The sequence below is a fragment of the Anopheles merus genome, chromosome 2L (assembly GCF_017562075.2).
Source record: "Anopheles merus strain MAF chromosome 2L, AmerM5.1, whole genome shotgun sequence".
NCBI classification, from domain to species: Eukaryota; Metazoa; Arthropoda; class Insecta; order Diptera; family Culicidae; genus Anopheles; species Anopheles merus.
The window spans coordinates 10,723,600-10,737,634 of NC_054083.1; the positions used below are offsets into that span (position 1 = coordinate 10,723,600).

The 14,035-nt window shown below is 41.8% G+C and overlaps 2 protein-coding genes across 2 annotated transcripts; one reads left to right on the plus strand and one right to left on the minus strand.

The window, feature by feature from the left end:
- Nucleotides 1–496: 496 nt before the first annotated feature.
- On the minus strand, nt 497–1,443 carry LOC121591538 (transmembrane protein 70 homolog, mitochondrial). Its single transcript, XM_041912171.1, has 2 exons — nt 810–1,443; nt 497–744 (listed from the first exon to the last, which is right to left on the minus strand). Exons 1-2 carry the CDS (start codon nt 1,317–1,319, stop codon nt 529–531), a joined length of 726 nt encoding a protein of 241 aa, XP_041768105.1. The 5' UTR covers nt 1,320–1,443; the 3' UTR covers nt 497–528.
- A 1,815-nt stretch (nt 1,444–3,258) lies between these two features.
- On the plus strand, nt 3,259–12,713 carry LOC121592735 (catalase-like). Its single transcript, XM_041914473.1, has 2 exons — nt 3,259–3,517; nt 10,892–12,713. The coding sequence occupies exons 1-2, from the start codon at nt 3,464–3,466 to the stop codon at nt 12,350–12,352; spliced, it is 1,515 nt and encodes a 504-aa protein (XP_041770407.1). The 5' UTR covers nt 3,259–3,463; the 3' UTR covers nt 12,353–12,713.
- Nucleotides 12,714–14,035: the final 1,322 nt, after the last annotated feature.

The window sequence follows — 14,035 nt, forward strand, 5'->3', positions numbered from 1 at the left end:
TACAGTAGGTGACCGCTAACTGAGAGGTAAACAAGCTCCAGTTAACGAACAATGTTCGCTAACTGGAGCGACGTTTCTATTCTATTGATTATTAAATTAAAACAGGCGTTGACTGGAATAAACATACCAAACTTTTTTTTCATTTATGTTGATATAAAGTATAGTAATTCGTCTAATAACATAAATTAATAGCAAACGTAGGCAAAAGACCCTAAATTTGTTTGAAAAATGCACATTTGCGACAAATTTCTCTTTATAAGATTCCGGATGTTTCATGTTTTGACGTTTAAGTGTTCGTTAACTGAGAATCACTCCAGTTAGCGAACCTCCAGTTAAAAAGCACTCCAGTTAAAACACATCCAGTTAGCGGTCACCTACTGTAATTGTTTAATTTAATTTAAAGAGAAGCTAGAAAGTTCTATTAAGCCCGGATAAATAATTAAACTTACTATTTTGTAGCCGAACAGCACATCATAAGAAATGTCAAACAGTCAAATTGAATAATCACTAGCTTCGTTTTATTTATTCTTATCGATGTTGCTTTTCCTTTTCTTCGCTGTTACTCGTTTGTCGAGCTTCTTCAAACTTGAAATCGATCGGTTTGTCGTAACCCATTATTTTGATGTAATGTGTAGGATCGGGAAACAGCTGCGGATCGACAAAGAAGGCTTTGTTTTTCACCAAAAATGTCGTAAACAAACCACCAACTTCCGGCACGGTAACATCCTCAATTTTAAAAGCCGTCTAAAACGATCAAACAAATATGTATCACAATCACATGGAATGATTAGCAATGCAGCATAACTTACCTTTTCCCGCTGAAGGAAAAACGTTATCGTTGTGGCCGTATACTGCTGCTTGGAAGGATCGTAGTGCAGATCGGTAATGTATCGTTTTGTGACCAAGTGCAGCAGTATCGGTGTGACGAAGGTGAAGAATCCGGCAAACCCGCAAACGGCCACTATCATCGGCATACCGCCTACCTTGCTGGCTTGTTCGAGCAAAATCGGTTGCGCAACGATGCCGCCTATGCTGGTGGCCAACGAGAACACCTTTACCGCCCGTATTTGTGGCGTGAGACTCCCGTAGTACACTCGGTCGCCCAGATTGTCGTCCTTGGTGTGTTTGGCAGCGTCTTGAGCACTGGTGGGTGGCGCTGTTTTCGAACATAGCATCCGCATGGATGTTGCTGAATCTTGCCGCTGGTGCAGCAGGCACGAGTTTTGCCTCAATATTACGCCTAATGGTGCTCGAACTAAAGCTGAGGAACTAGGTATTGCGCGCACAATTCGTGGCAGCGCTAACCGTAGCGAATGCATGCTTCAGTTGTTTTCTGATAAACTAATTTCAGCAATGGAACTACGCTCTTCTACCGGCGACCTGCTGCAAACAACGACACGTAAATAGACGAAATTGTATAATCTTTGTTATTTGTCAATGTGACTGCTGATTGGCGGATTTGTTTTACTTCGCTTCTGCAAATGTTTTTGGAATGACTCAATCAGTCGCGTCTTGGATTTTTGTCATCCATGACTGTTAACCCTGTCACTAGCAACCAGAAAGCGCTTTTCATTCAAATCAAAATTCCTTTATCATTTTAAAGCTCATAGAAAAAATCTGAAAATGTATGTTAAACTTGTAGTATACAGTTCTCCAAACTGTTAGGGGCATTTTGCTGTGAAAATTGTGTAAAGTACTATAAAAAATGTTTTTTTTACATTTTTTTTTCAAACAAATCCGATTGACTTTGAAAAGCTATAACATAAAAACGGTTGTAAGTTGAACCAATCAATGCACAATTACGGAAACTGCATTAGTTTATTAAATATTCATCAGGATATTGCATCAATATTGAATAGCCTTCAAATCGCTGACTACTTGGGTAGCTCGATTGCCGGTAAGTCGTTGTAGGGTATAGCAAAAAAAAATATTCAAAAAAACAAGTTTATTTTTTTTAATCTAAAAAAATCAGATGGCACGATGGCTGTGGTTTACACACACATTCCAAATTTCAAATCAATTGCATTCCTAGAATCAGAGAAATAAGCAATCAAAATCGTTTTGGCTACCCTTGTTGCCTGGAATAGGGTACCAAAATATTTAATTTTTGAGTTTTTTTTTTCATTTTATTTACGTAAGCTTTCTGACAGTTTTGGTTCTGGCGTGTAAAGAAGTTTACCATACGTCCAGTCAATGGATTAATTGAAATTGAATTAAACTTCAATAACCGTAGAGTTGGCAACCAGATTTACACACGTAAGTTGGCAACTGGCATACCCGGGTATTCCACACGTTTTGATGCAAAAAATTAACGATATTCATAGGTAAATAATGCTTTCTATATTTTAATGCTGTAAGCAAGTAATGCCGACCATATATTCTCTTCTATTTCATTTATTTATTAAGTTTTTTATTTTTTTTTTTTTTTGATAAAAATAACGGTCAAATTGAAATTTGGAATCGCTTGATTTTGACTCGAAAATAAGCACAATACGAAAAGAGGAAGAAGAGAAACGTCATTCTCCATACAAAATGTATGGAATACCCGGGTATGCTGGTTGCCAACTTACGTGGTAAAGTTAAAAAAAATCAAAATAAAATACTTACAGGCTGTTTAAAATTACAACTTATGCACCAAAAAATCATAAATTAAAAGTTGGAAGGCTACGGAAAATTTCAGGTCAATAAAAGCAATGAATCAAAAGTTATTGCAGTTCGAAGCTGAAAAAAATACCCGGGTATCCGGTTGCCAACTTAAAGGTTAAAGGATAATCTATACAGGCGGTCCCCGAGATACACGGTTATTGGGGACCGAAAACGGCCGCAAAATACCGCGTATCTCGAATTTCCGCGTAAGTCGAATCTCGTGATTTCCAGCCAAAATATCTCTAATTTCCGTGCAATTTTGCAAGTAGGGGGTGGTTTTAGCCACCAAATTAATTATTTGATATGTTTCTAATGAAATGAACAGTTTTAAACCTTTTTAAATGGTATTTTACATTCGATCAACACGGAAATTATTTGGTATTTCACAATGGATGTGTCAAATCAGTACAATTTGCTCCAAGAACTGTCAAATTTTGAAAACCGCGTATCTCCGAATCCGCGTAAAAGAGGTACCGTGTATCTCGGGGACCGCCTGTATTCAAATCTGTACATAATACTACTTTGAACCACCCTGTAATAATGACCGGATGGCTCTTTGTTGTCGGAACGGATCGTTCCGGAGCTTTCATTGCTCCACCAGCTATACATCACCAACTCTCAGTTCTCTATAAAAATAAGACAACAGTCCGGTTATTTACTTGCAATTGTTTCACGCCAGACGAACGTCTCGGTAGCGTCCAACCGTGTTTTGTGTGTGTTGTACTGTGCCTTCTAGTGATATTTTAATCACTGTTTTAGCAAATCGTTGGCTCCAGTGTACCAGTGCCAGTGAAAAGGAAAACAAATCCCATCAGCAATGTCGCGCAATCCGGCCGAAAACCAGCTGAACGCATACAAGGATGCCCAGAAGGTACGCAAACAGTTTCGGCCAATTTGACCGTGTATGGGTTAACCTATCGTCGTACCGCGGACCATGACCGTACGAACTTTGGAACATGTCCAATAGTGCTGCATAGCAGCAAGTAAATCGTCCACAAAAGTCCAATTTCCCGTTCGATGAGTCTGGTTGAGTATTTCATTTCGCTTCCACTTACACGTATACGCGGCCTTTTCCAAAACAGCGTGTTGCTGAAATTCGGGTGATCTTTATTCATTCGGTGCTGATTTTCGATGGCAAAAAGTAATAGAATGCAAAACCGCACGGCCCCTGGCCAGCATCGCCATACGAAAGAGCCTCAACCCAGCACCATCGGGCGATCAAGAGCGCAGTGACTTCTAGTAAAGTGTGGTACGAATCAAACTGCGCAGCGTAGCCGATAGAAGTAGTAGGCTGGAATTAAAAACTGATCCGATCGGGGGAAATAAAAAAAATATCGCTCTTGCGCGTTGTGTGAAGTCATGAAACTTACGTGGTCCGATGGCATTGAACGTTTACCTTGACCATCTGGTAAATATTTTTTGCTGGTGTAAAAGAAGGGAAAAGGCTTCAACCTGACACGAAGTAGTCACGGCATTGAAAATAAACTCGAGAAAAGGAGCTGAACTAAGTTTGTAAAATCATATTTACCAGGATTTCGAACATTGTTTCATATAAAAAAAACTGTTTGGTTTAAATTTTTACGAGACTTTCAAAACCATTTGCTGCAGTTGCATCATTCAAAGCAGTTTTTTTTTGTTCGACCAGAACATATGTAAATAAATCCATCACAAGTGGTTGTTGCATCTGCACATGATCACGCCATTTTCAAATATTTACAAAGCTACTCGTTGCAATGGACGTTACAGTACTTACGGCCAAAGTAACCCCCCCCCCCCCCCCCCCCCCCCCCCCAAACCCCGCCCCATGCGGCAAAGCGCACACACATGCCTTCTGCTAGAACTGTCGATAGCATGATTTGCAAAATTAGCAAACCCAAGTCTGTGAATCACTTAGCGGGCGGGCTGTCTCTTTTCCCCCTAACCCCTCCCTATTACCACGCTAGAATAGTGTAGAAATAAGTTCCGGTTCGACGATATCTTTACCGAAGGATCGTTTACAACATGCAAAAACATAATCAATAGGAAAGCCGATACGATGCAACGATGCCGCCGTCTGTTGCAATTGCGCGGCAACAATTTTCAAACACCCCCGTTACATTTCGATTAAGCAGATCGCTGGCGATATTCAATTAATCCTTTGGCTTTGTACAAAGGAAAAATAAAAAAAAATATCATAAGCTGATTTAGTTAGATGATTCGATTATTTGGTTAACCTTCAAGAGGGTAAAGCAGCGCCTTGCCATTGATCGAAACGGAACCACAGTCAGAGGGGCGGAACAAATAAACTTCATTGTTGTGAAATTGCAAGGTTGCAGTTCTAAATAGTTATTCGATTGTATAATTAGTTTGGTACCAGTGGTTCGTCATTTTTGTGTAATTAATTAAAAAAGAGGCTTTTCCCATCTGCACCTACAGCCGCTGCACTTCGTTCGCTGCGAAAAATAATTTGTTTGATGCATTAATGCAGCTGATTAATGATTGTGCAGTTTTAATAAACCATTCGAAGCTTAACATTGGGAAATAGCTGTGAAGAGAACATTTTATTCTCGATCACTGGGGGATCAGTGGATACAGCGAGCCCCGGCGATGATAATAACCTTCGTTCGTGCTTGCGAGCACCTCTCATTACATCAACTACATTACATGTCCGCTAGCAAGCACCCTTGGCCGGAAAGATTGTTTCTCACCGGCAGCATTCCAGCCACTGCAAGACAATTGTAATCAATTAGCAACGCAGGTCACAGTTTTCTAAACTGCAGATGTGTCTTGCTACTACCTACTGAGAAATTGCAGCTCTCCAGTCTGCTGTAGGGGTTCCTTTTGTAACCCTGTTATTTTCATGCTTTGTGTACAAACATTGAACTATTTCTTCTCACAATACCCGTTTTGTGTGACCATGCTGATGATGAATTTGTCTCCAATCGAATGACGATGAGTGATGTGACAGCTATTATATCGCTATAAAAACACGCACCGCCTGCAAACGACCGAACCGAAAGATAATTATTTATGCACAGCACTGCTGATGGTTGAACAGCGATTAAACGGGAGTGTTATTTTTATGCTGTTCATGAAGTCATTGCGATCGGGTGATCTAGTTGTAGTATAATTACGCTCCACCGGCTATCGCGATCGAGCGCAATCGCGCTGTACGTGAGCATCGCAGGAAGATGCATCGCCCACAGCATGTCCAAGACACTTTGAGTCTTTTAGCGCCCAACGGCCAAACGTTTAATCGGGTAACATATCAACCCCACCCCATCCAGACTTTTGATGGTTAAGATACCAAAGTCCTTCTCGTATCGGTACGTGACCGAGGTATATCGTGGGGGGGGGGGGGAGGTTGTTGTGTGCGAGTCTTTTGATTGTGTACTGCAAGACCCATTATCGCACCGGGCGATACAAGATAACGCGCCATTTAATGAGCAGCAGCCCTCACCCAACCAGCAGCAGCCCCTCTTAAGATCGTCGATTGTCGGTAACGACCTGTCACATAACACCAAGGGACCAGTTACCTTACCCCGCCTGTAACGGCTGTGTGGAAAGAGGAAGGAAAGGGATGTGAAACTATGCGCTAGCTTGACATCAAACCACCAAGCTAGAACCTACAGTACTACATCGAATTAACAGCTTTTGCTTTCTTTATCAAATTTAGGACAATTACTTAGGGCTTTTGAACTACGGATTTTATATGCTCCGGATCTTGACACATAGAAGACGAACGATGTTGCCCCCTTTGCCCACCTAACTGATAACAGCTAATCTACTGGTTGTAGTAGTGGCGAGGGCGAAGGTGTCCTGTTCGTGCGAGGGGAGTTTTAATTACTCGACGTTGACTGCAGGAAGACAAACAACGACCGGGTCTTTAGGTCAAACTCCCGCCTACAGCTGGCGATGCAGTAATCTTCAAGTTCAAATGTGAAAAAGCATATAATACGCCTGAGCTCCAACTGTTTGGTAATACCGAAATTGAACGGATCTTGAAGGTAAAGATGACTTATCACTTTGCAAAGAAAGATGTTTTGTCTGGAACCGCCGGTCCTTAAGTCTGTGAGCAACATCTCCGTGGGGTGGTGGCTGTTTCGGTTGGATTAAATTGCAAAAATTAACAATTGGGTTGTCAATCAACAACTGTTGGTTAATTTGTAATCTTCCTAGCCAAAAGAAAACACCTTTCAACTAGCAGTACTAGCACAGGAGCGAAATGAGTTTGTGTTTGGTTTGCTGCATTAATATGTTTTTTTTTTATTGTTGTGCCACTTTAACGCTACTGGAATGAATGTGAAAACAAGAAGTAACAATTAACTTACATTTCTGTTTTACTTGAGGCTTTCTTTAAACCATTCAAAATGGCAGCTAGAAATTTACAAGACTCATGCACATTTTATTCCGTTTTCTTTCATTGTCCTATTCTTACGCGTCACTTTGTTGGCGGACTGACCGCGACGTTGAATCAACAATGATAATGAGTTTAAAATTATCAATCGTCCTGCATGCGAGGCTATTATTCGTTCCAGTGTTTGTGGTTGTGCTACCGAAACGTGGTTATAATAGTAGTAGTTAACATTTGCGCAGTTACTCCGGGTGTCAACCACAACATACTTGTACTTGAGGTGTATTTGTTGCGATAGTAAACATATGTTTTCAAAATTAGAAGCTAATAGACACATGAAATTTGTACCGGTATGTACAGGGCGATGTCATTGTTGAGCAAAGTATGTGACACTTTGTGGGAACGAGTAAAAGATCATGCGTGCATACTGCAACTGCGGCAAGGCCTAGGCGTTCTCCTTGCATTGCTATGCATCCTAAATACCACTGGATAAACTTCAAGTTTAAATACGTTAAAACGAGTTTTGCGCTCAATTATGAAACAAGGGATGCAAGACTATCCAGTAGAAGCTGATTGTACGACTTTTTTACGGTGTTTTTTTTTGTAAAACAACTAATTTGTTTTTGATTAAGATGCTGTAGTGCAACATAACTTAGTCAATTGAAATATATCAGCCTATACTGAAATTAGAACATTCGAATGTACCTAGGATTAGGCATTAATAGCTATGCATTTTAGTTACAATACATGTTAATAAATACATTTATTTGTTTTGGAATTTATTTTCATTTTAATCGACTCAAAACAATAGCAGTACGTGAAATATGTTAAACAAAAACTCTCCAACAACTCCTGCCGATTCAATTTAAAAAAATAATTACATTGCTCATACGCAAAACCTTCGAAGCTTGGCGCACTCTGCACTCGCCAGACAGTGAGAGGGGAAACTGTTTACAAGCGCAAGCTCCAGTAACTTGAATAATTGAACCCCGGCAAAGCACCTATGCAGTTCGTAATCAAAACCAAAACAAAAAAAACGTTAAAAATTATCCATTTTTAACTGCAATAGCGGCTTCTCCTTCTCTCCACAAGTCGCCCGGACTCATAGAGATATTATGCGTGACCGGTTTGCGTGTTTTTTTTTTGTTCCTATTTTTTCACTGATCGTAATGTCGTGTGGAATTTTGTTGTGGCCCTCCTTAGGGGGGCGATGTCTTAAGGTGCACCGGAAAAGGGAAGAAACCGGTACTAGACCTTTGTTTTATTTTTTTTTTTCCAGTACGTTTATCTTTTCGCTCTTGTGGTAGTGGCTGTTCCCAACAGATGTTTGTCTTCTTAGTAAGAGTGTCGGATGGTTGGTCAGTATAGCTTTCGACGATATAACTAAAATAAACGCCGAGTTAAAGTTCATAGTGATTCAGCAACAATTTCAAAGAGTTGGTGTATGTTTCTAAGCCCCAACAATTCTGACAGTCGATAAGATAATTCTTTTAAAAATTAAACCTCGTCTTCAGTCGTCAGTTCTGCCGCACAAAACAACCGTTGTTTGCATGCCTTAAGCCAGCTGGTGACCTTTTTGGAGTGTCCGTTGGTCGTCGGTTATGATAAGATAAAGCTCACTCTCTTTCTCTTTCGATTCAATGAGGTTGCATTTGTGTCAGTGATCAACGCCGAGCACACAAACGCAATCGCAATTGTTGCTCATTTTCTTCTGCACACTCACACATACCAGAACCTACGTGGTAAACATGTAAGATTTGTTTATTATATGAAAAAGAAGCTTTCTTTACTTGTTTAATCTCCAGTGGGCTATCTTTTCGAAGTAGTGAAGCTTTTTCATTCAACTTCAAGCAGTAATGGCGTCAGTGTTTCTACCCCATTGTAGTGCAATATTTTTCGGCGATTACACGTACCCCAATCGACTAAGCTCCGATAAGATTTGGTGGGTCCGAAGCATGCGATATCAGCTTGGAATGAAAAAACTCGTTTACGATCGAGCCAATAACACTGGCAACACCAGCTAAAGCAAATATTTGGACTACTTCTTCGTAAAAATTCGATTCCTTTCGTCCCTTTACGTATGTGAAATTGAAGAAATCGAAAATTTAAGATAAAGTACTTGTTTAACTTTATGACATATACTTTGAGAGTGATGTCCCTCTGGTATGTTCCAGATCATGCCAATCGCACGCGCCGATCGCGTGGTCCTTCTGCTGCAAACTGCTCTTTTTTGCCAAGCCGTAATCGAACGGATGTAAACGGTGTGCTAATTGCATCGCTCCACCCCAATTGCTTATGTTAACTTCTTAAATAATTTGCAAACACTCCTTCTTCAAGGCCAAGCAGACGAACCGAGCCGATGCACTTTACGTAGCGCAAACGATAGCACAAACACAAAGCGGTCAGGTAATATGTTGCAAAAATAAAAAACATACACACACATTAACGACGGTAGCACTATTCGTTCCGGTGTCCAGTCAAGGACGAATTTAAGTATCACCTGCAACGATCCACTTTAATGTTTTACTCTAGAAACCGTTTGCCGTTCTAGTCTAAATACATATCGTTTAGTGCATTACCTCCCTCTGGTGCATTTCACCGCTGGAGGGTTACAAAGAATGCTACCACAGGTGCAAATGCAATCATCCGGAAGGTTTGTGCTAATGTGGTGGGTAGCTAAGAGTCTCAGGTGGCATCATTGTCCTATTAGTAAGATGTACTATACAACGAGTTATGTTGTTGTGTAAATGTAACAACAAACGCAGTTTTCATCGAACAGTAATAAACTGTACAGAAAAAATAGGTATCATTGTTCAATTAATAATAAATGTGTTATTCTATTCTATATATGCTTGAAAGCTTAATGGCTTAATGCTTTAATGGTTGGCAAAACCATTCCAATAAGACAATTGTAAATTTGAATTTTGATTGATTTTATGTAACAAACTGATTGCAACTGATTGAAACTATTCCAATTGCTAGTAGACATTGAGCGAAACATTCGTAACCTTCTAGCATTTTATCTAAACTACATTATGCCTTCCCCAACAATATATCCAGTGAATGGCTGTGCTCTTAATACTCTTGACCATCGTGTACCCCGCATTCGAAAGTCACACGAACTCTGGTCGCCTCGTGACGACGAACCCACGGTTTTGTCGCGTAAACACACCTGGAATTTATCTGGGTCATTCGGGGCTCTTTTTTTCACGTCTGGTTTTTACTTTTCACTTACTAGCGCCCCGGTTAATCGTGCATTTAAGCTGATGAACTGTACATGATCGTAGCATCGCTCAAGAAAACATGGAGTTGATTGAATCGTTTTCTTCCCTTTCAACCCCCATTGCCGATTGTTGATACGAAAAAGGGGCATGATTAGTTGATTAGAAGGATGCGTGCGAAAAGAGAGCAAAAAACAAGACATTTGGAGCATGCACATCAAGAGGTGCGACGTGTTCATGATCATTGTTCAAATGTTTTGTGACGAAAAAGGTTTATGTTTATTAATATCCAGCACAGCGACAAAAAAATGTTTAGAATGTGCTTTTGTAGCACGTGATTGAGTTGCATTCACGCTAAGCAAACGTTGATTGTGATCAATAGCTGTGTTAATGTGGCTTACGTCGAATACCATTAAATCTTTAAAAAAAACGAATCCAGAATCGTAGACTTTATAAAGTGCCTTGGTTTTCGCTATGCATAACAAGCATTAAGTAGTAAGTTGGTAGTAACATTGACTTCCTGTATTTTTTTACGTCGCCATCAAACTAGGTCAGATTATAGAATGTACCCGTGCACGCAATTCGTGCGCCGCACATTCGCTTTACCTTGGCGTCCAAGAACTGGTCGATTGTTACGTTCTGATTAATAATACGTATGTGTATGTGTTTTCGTTCTCATATATCTGTACAGGATAAGGTGACGGCTACGATGAGCCATGGTGCTCCCGTCGGTACCAAGACCGCGTCGGAGACGGCAGGTCCGCGCGGTCCGGTGCTGCTGCAGGACGTTCACCTGATCGACGAGCTGGCCCACTTTGACCGTGAGCGTATTCCGGAGCGCGTTGTGCACGCTAAGGGAGCCGGTGCGTTCGGTTACTTCGAGGTTACCCACGACATCACGCAGTACTGCGCCGCCAAGCTGTTCGAGAAGGTTGGCAAGAAAACGCCACTTGCCGTACGCTTCTCTACCGTCGGCGGCGAGAGCGGCTCGGCCGATACGGTACGCGATCCGCGCGGTTTCGCCGTCAAGTTCTACACGGACGATGGGGTGTGGGATATGGTCGGCAACAATACGCCCATATTCTTCATCCGTGATCCGGTGCTATTCCCGAGCTTCATCCACACGCAAAAGCGCAATCCCGCCACCCACCTGAAGGATCCGGACATGTTCTGGGACTTTATTTCGCTGCGACCGGAGACGACGCACCAGACGATGTTCCTGTTCTCCGACCGGGGCACTCCGGACGGTTACCGTTTCATGAACGGGTACGGTTCGCACACGTACAAGCTGGTCAACGCGGACGGCAAGCCAGTGTACTGCAAGTTCCACTTCAAGACGGACCAGGGCATTAAGAATCTGGATCCGGCCCGTGCGAACGAGCTGACCGCCACCGATCCGGACTACAGCATTCGCGACCTGTACAATGCGATCGCCAAGAAGGACTTCCCCAGCTGGACGCTCAAGGTGCAGGTGATGACGTTCGAGCAGGCCGAAAAGGTTCCGTACAATCCGTTCGATCTGACCAAGGTTTGGCCGCAGAGCGATTTCCCGCTCATTCCGGTCGGTCGTATGGTGCTGGACCGCAACCCGAACAACTACTTCGCCGAGGTGGAACAGGCCGCGTTTGCCCCATCTCACCTGGTGCCCGGCATCGAGCCGTCGCCCGACAAGATGCTGCAGGCGCGTCTGTTCGCTTACGCCGATACGCACCGTCACCGCGTGGGTGCCAACTATCTGATGCTGCCGGTCAACTGCCCTTACCGGGTAGCGACCCGCAACTTCCAGCGCGATGGGCCGATGAACTGCACCGACAATCAGGGCGGCGCGCCGAACTACTTCCCGAACTCGTTCAGCGGTCCGCAAACCTGCCCGAGGGCGCACAAGCTGCAGAACACGCCGCTGAAGCTGTCGGGCGATGTTAACCGGTACGAAACGGGAGATGAGGACAATTTCTCGCAGGCGACCGTGTTCTACCGTCGCGTGCTGGATGACGCTGGCCGCCAGCGCCTGATCAATAACATCGTGGGACACCTGAAGGATGCGTCGCCGTTCCTGCAGGAACGTGCGGTGAAGAATTTCGCCATGGTTGATGCCGATTTTGGCCGTCACCTTTCCGAGGGACTGAAGCTGCGCCGCACGGCCAATCTGTAAGGTGAAAGACGATCGACGCGGATGTAGCAAAGCAAACATTCGGTATCGTTCAACATTCTATCATGCACCGGTAAAGAAGCATACAATTATTACGGTGCCGCCAGTGAGAGGAGAAGCGGCTCAAGAAGCTGCCGGCAATAGCTTCTGCTTAGGATTTACACCAGCTAGAGGGAAATGGGGCTTACGTTATTCTGTACTTTTGATCTTCTTTTCTTTGTATTTGGCATGCAATTGCTTAGACCCCATGTAAGTGCATCCGAGTGCAATATTTCCTATGCGAGTGCCAGACACTCGTGTAATTGTTATTTTTGTAAACAATTTTATCAATAAAATCTAATAAAATCTTATGGTTTTATAAAAATAATTAAAGTTTTTGGTTATTCAAAGCGAAAGAAAGCACTAATATCCCTGAGTCGATTTTACGCTAGACTGGGGAACTGGTGCGCTAGGAAGGACTGGAATGAAAATAGCCTAATGACCTCTTTGCTGTGCGCCTGCAGGTATGCAATATTTTTCCCTGTTTCTAGGTTACTCGTTATTGCTTAGCACAAATTAAAAAAATAAAAATTTTGGAAATTCAACCAACAAAGGTAAGAATTAAGGCAAACTTAAAATAAATAATTAAACTGCATTCTGAGTCTGAAGGGGTATGTAATCTTTTATATGCATGATTAAAAATCACAGAAATTAACAGATACGTTTTTTTAAATCGCCTAAATGTAGGCAATCCAAAATACGCACTGTGATCTCACCGTTCCACTGTGGTCGCATTTTCTGTGCATTTGAACTTGTCGTATATTGACAGTTGATTTTGACAGTTCTGCTCATAGACGTTTATAATGCGAAGGTACGGTCATATTTGTAATTTGAGCAGATTTGAAATTAAACATATCCCTTAAAAATGTGTATTTAGTTAATTATTCATTCGAAAATAATTGAATGGTTTCAGTCATATCTATTACGAATACTGATTGTTTACATAAAATAAAGTAATTTGCTTTAACAAATTGCAGTTTGTTTATGGTCATGGTGTTTTTTTGAATTTCACAATGGTCTCGAAAGTAACCGTTTTTATCCCATTTTTGTTAGTAATAGATTATCATTGGGTATAGCAAACTACATACTGTATAAAGCAACCCAAGTGCCACAAATCCACTAAACGACCACTAAACGGCTTCTAAACGACTCAAGTTCTCTACCTAAACGGAATATAGAAAGACTTCGTTTAGCAGACGGCAAACGACTCATTCATTCTAAAAATAGCAAAAAAGCTGGTGGCGCTCTCTGTTGGTGGGATACCCCAACCAGTTGAGCTTCATCGCTTGGAGGAGAGCTTTCTTATTTCTTCTGTACTGTTGTATGGTTTCGCATTGAAGTTATGCATCGCTAGAACTAGAACGGCGATACGATTGTTTAAATACTAAACTCCAATGGAAACCACCAGTACTGAAGCAAGTGAGATTTGAGTAATGGTCGTCGGTGTTGATACCCATGTATCTGACCACACGACCATTCATATAGATTTTTGCTCGGAAAGTTAGAAGGCTATATAATAGGTATAATAGCGAAACATATTGCAAGAAAAGGATAGCAATATAATGATGAGTTGTAATACGCCATCTATTGATCAAACCAATGAAGCTGTGGAGCTTGCATTTTTTTTATATGGATATTCAATTTTTC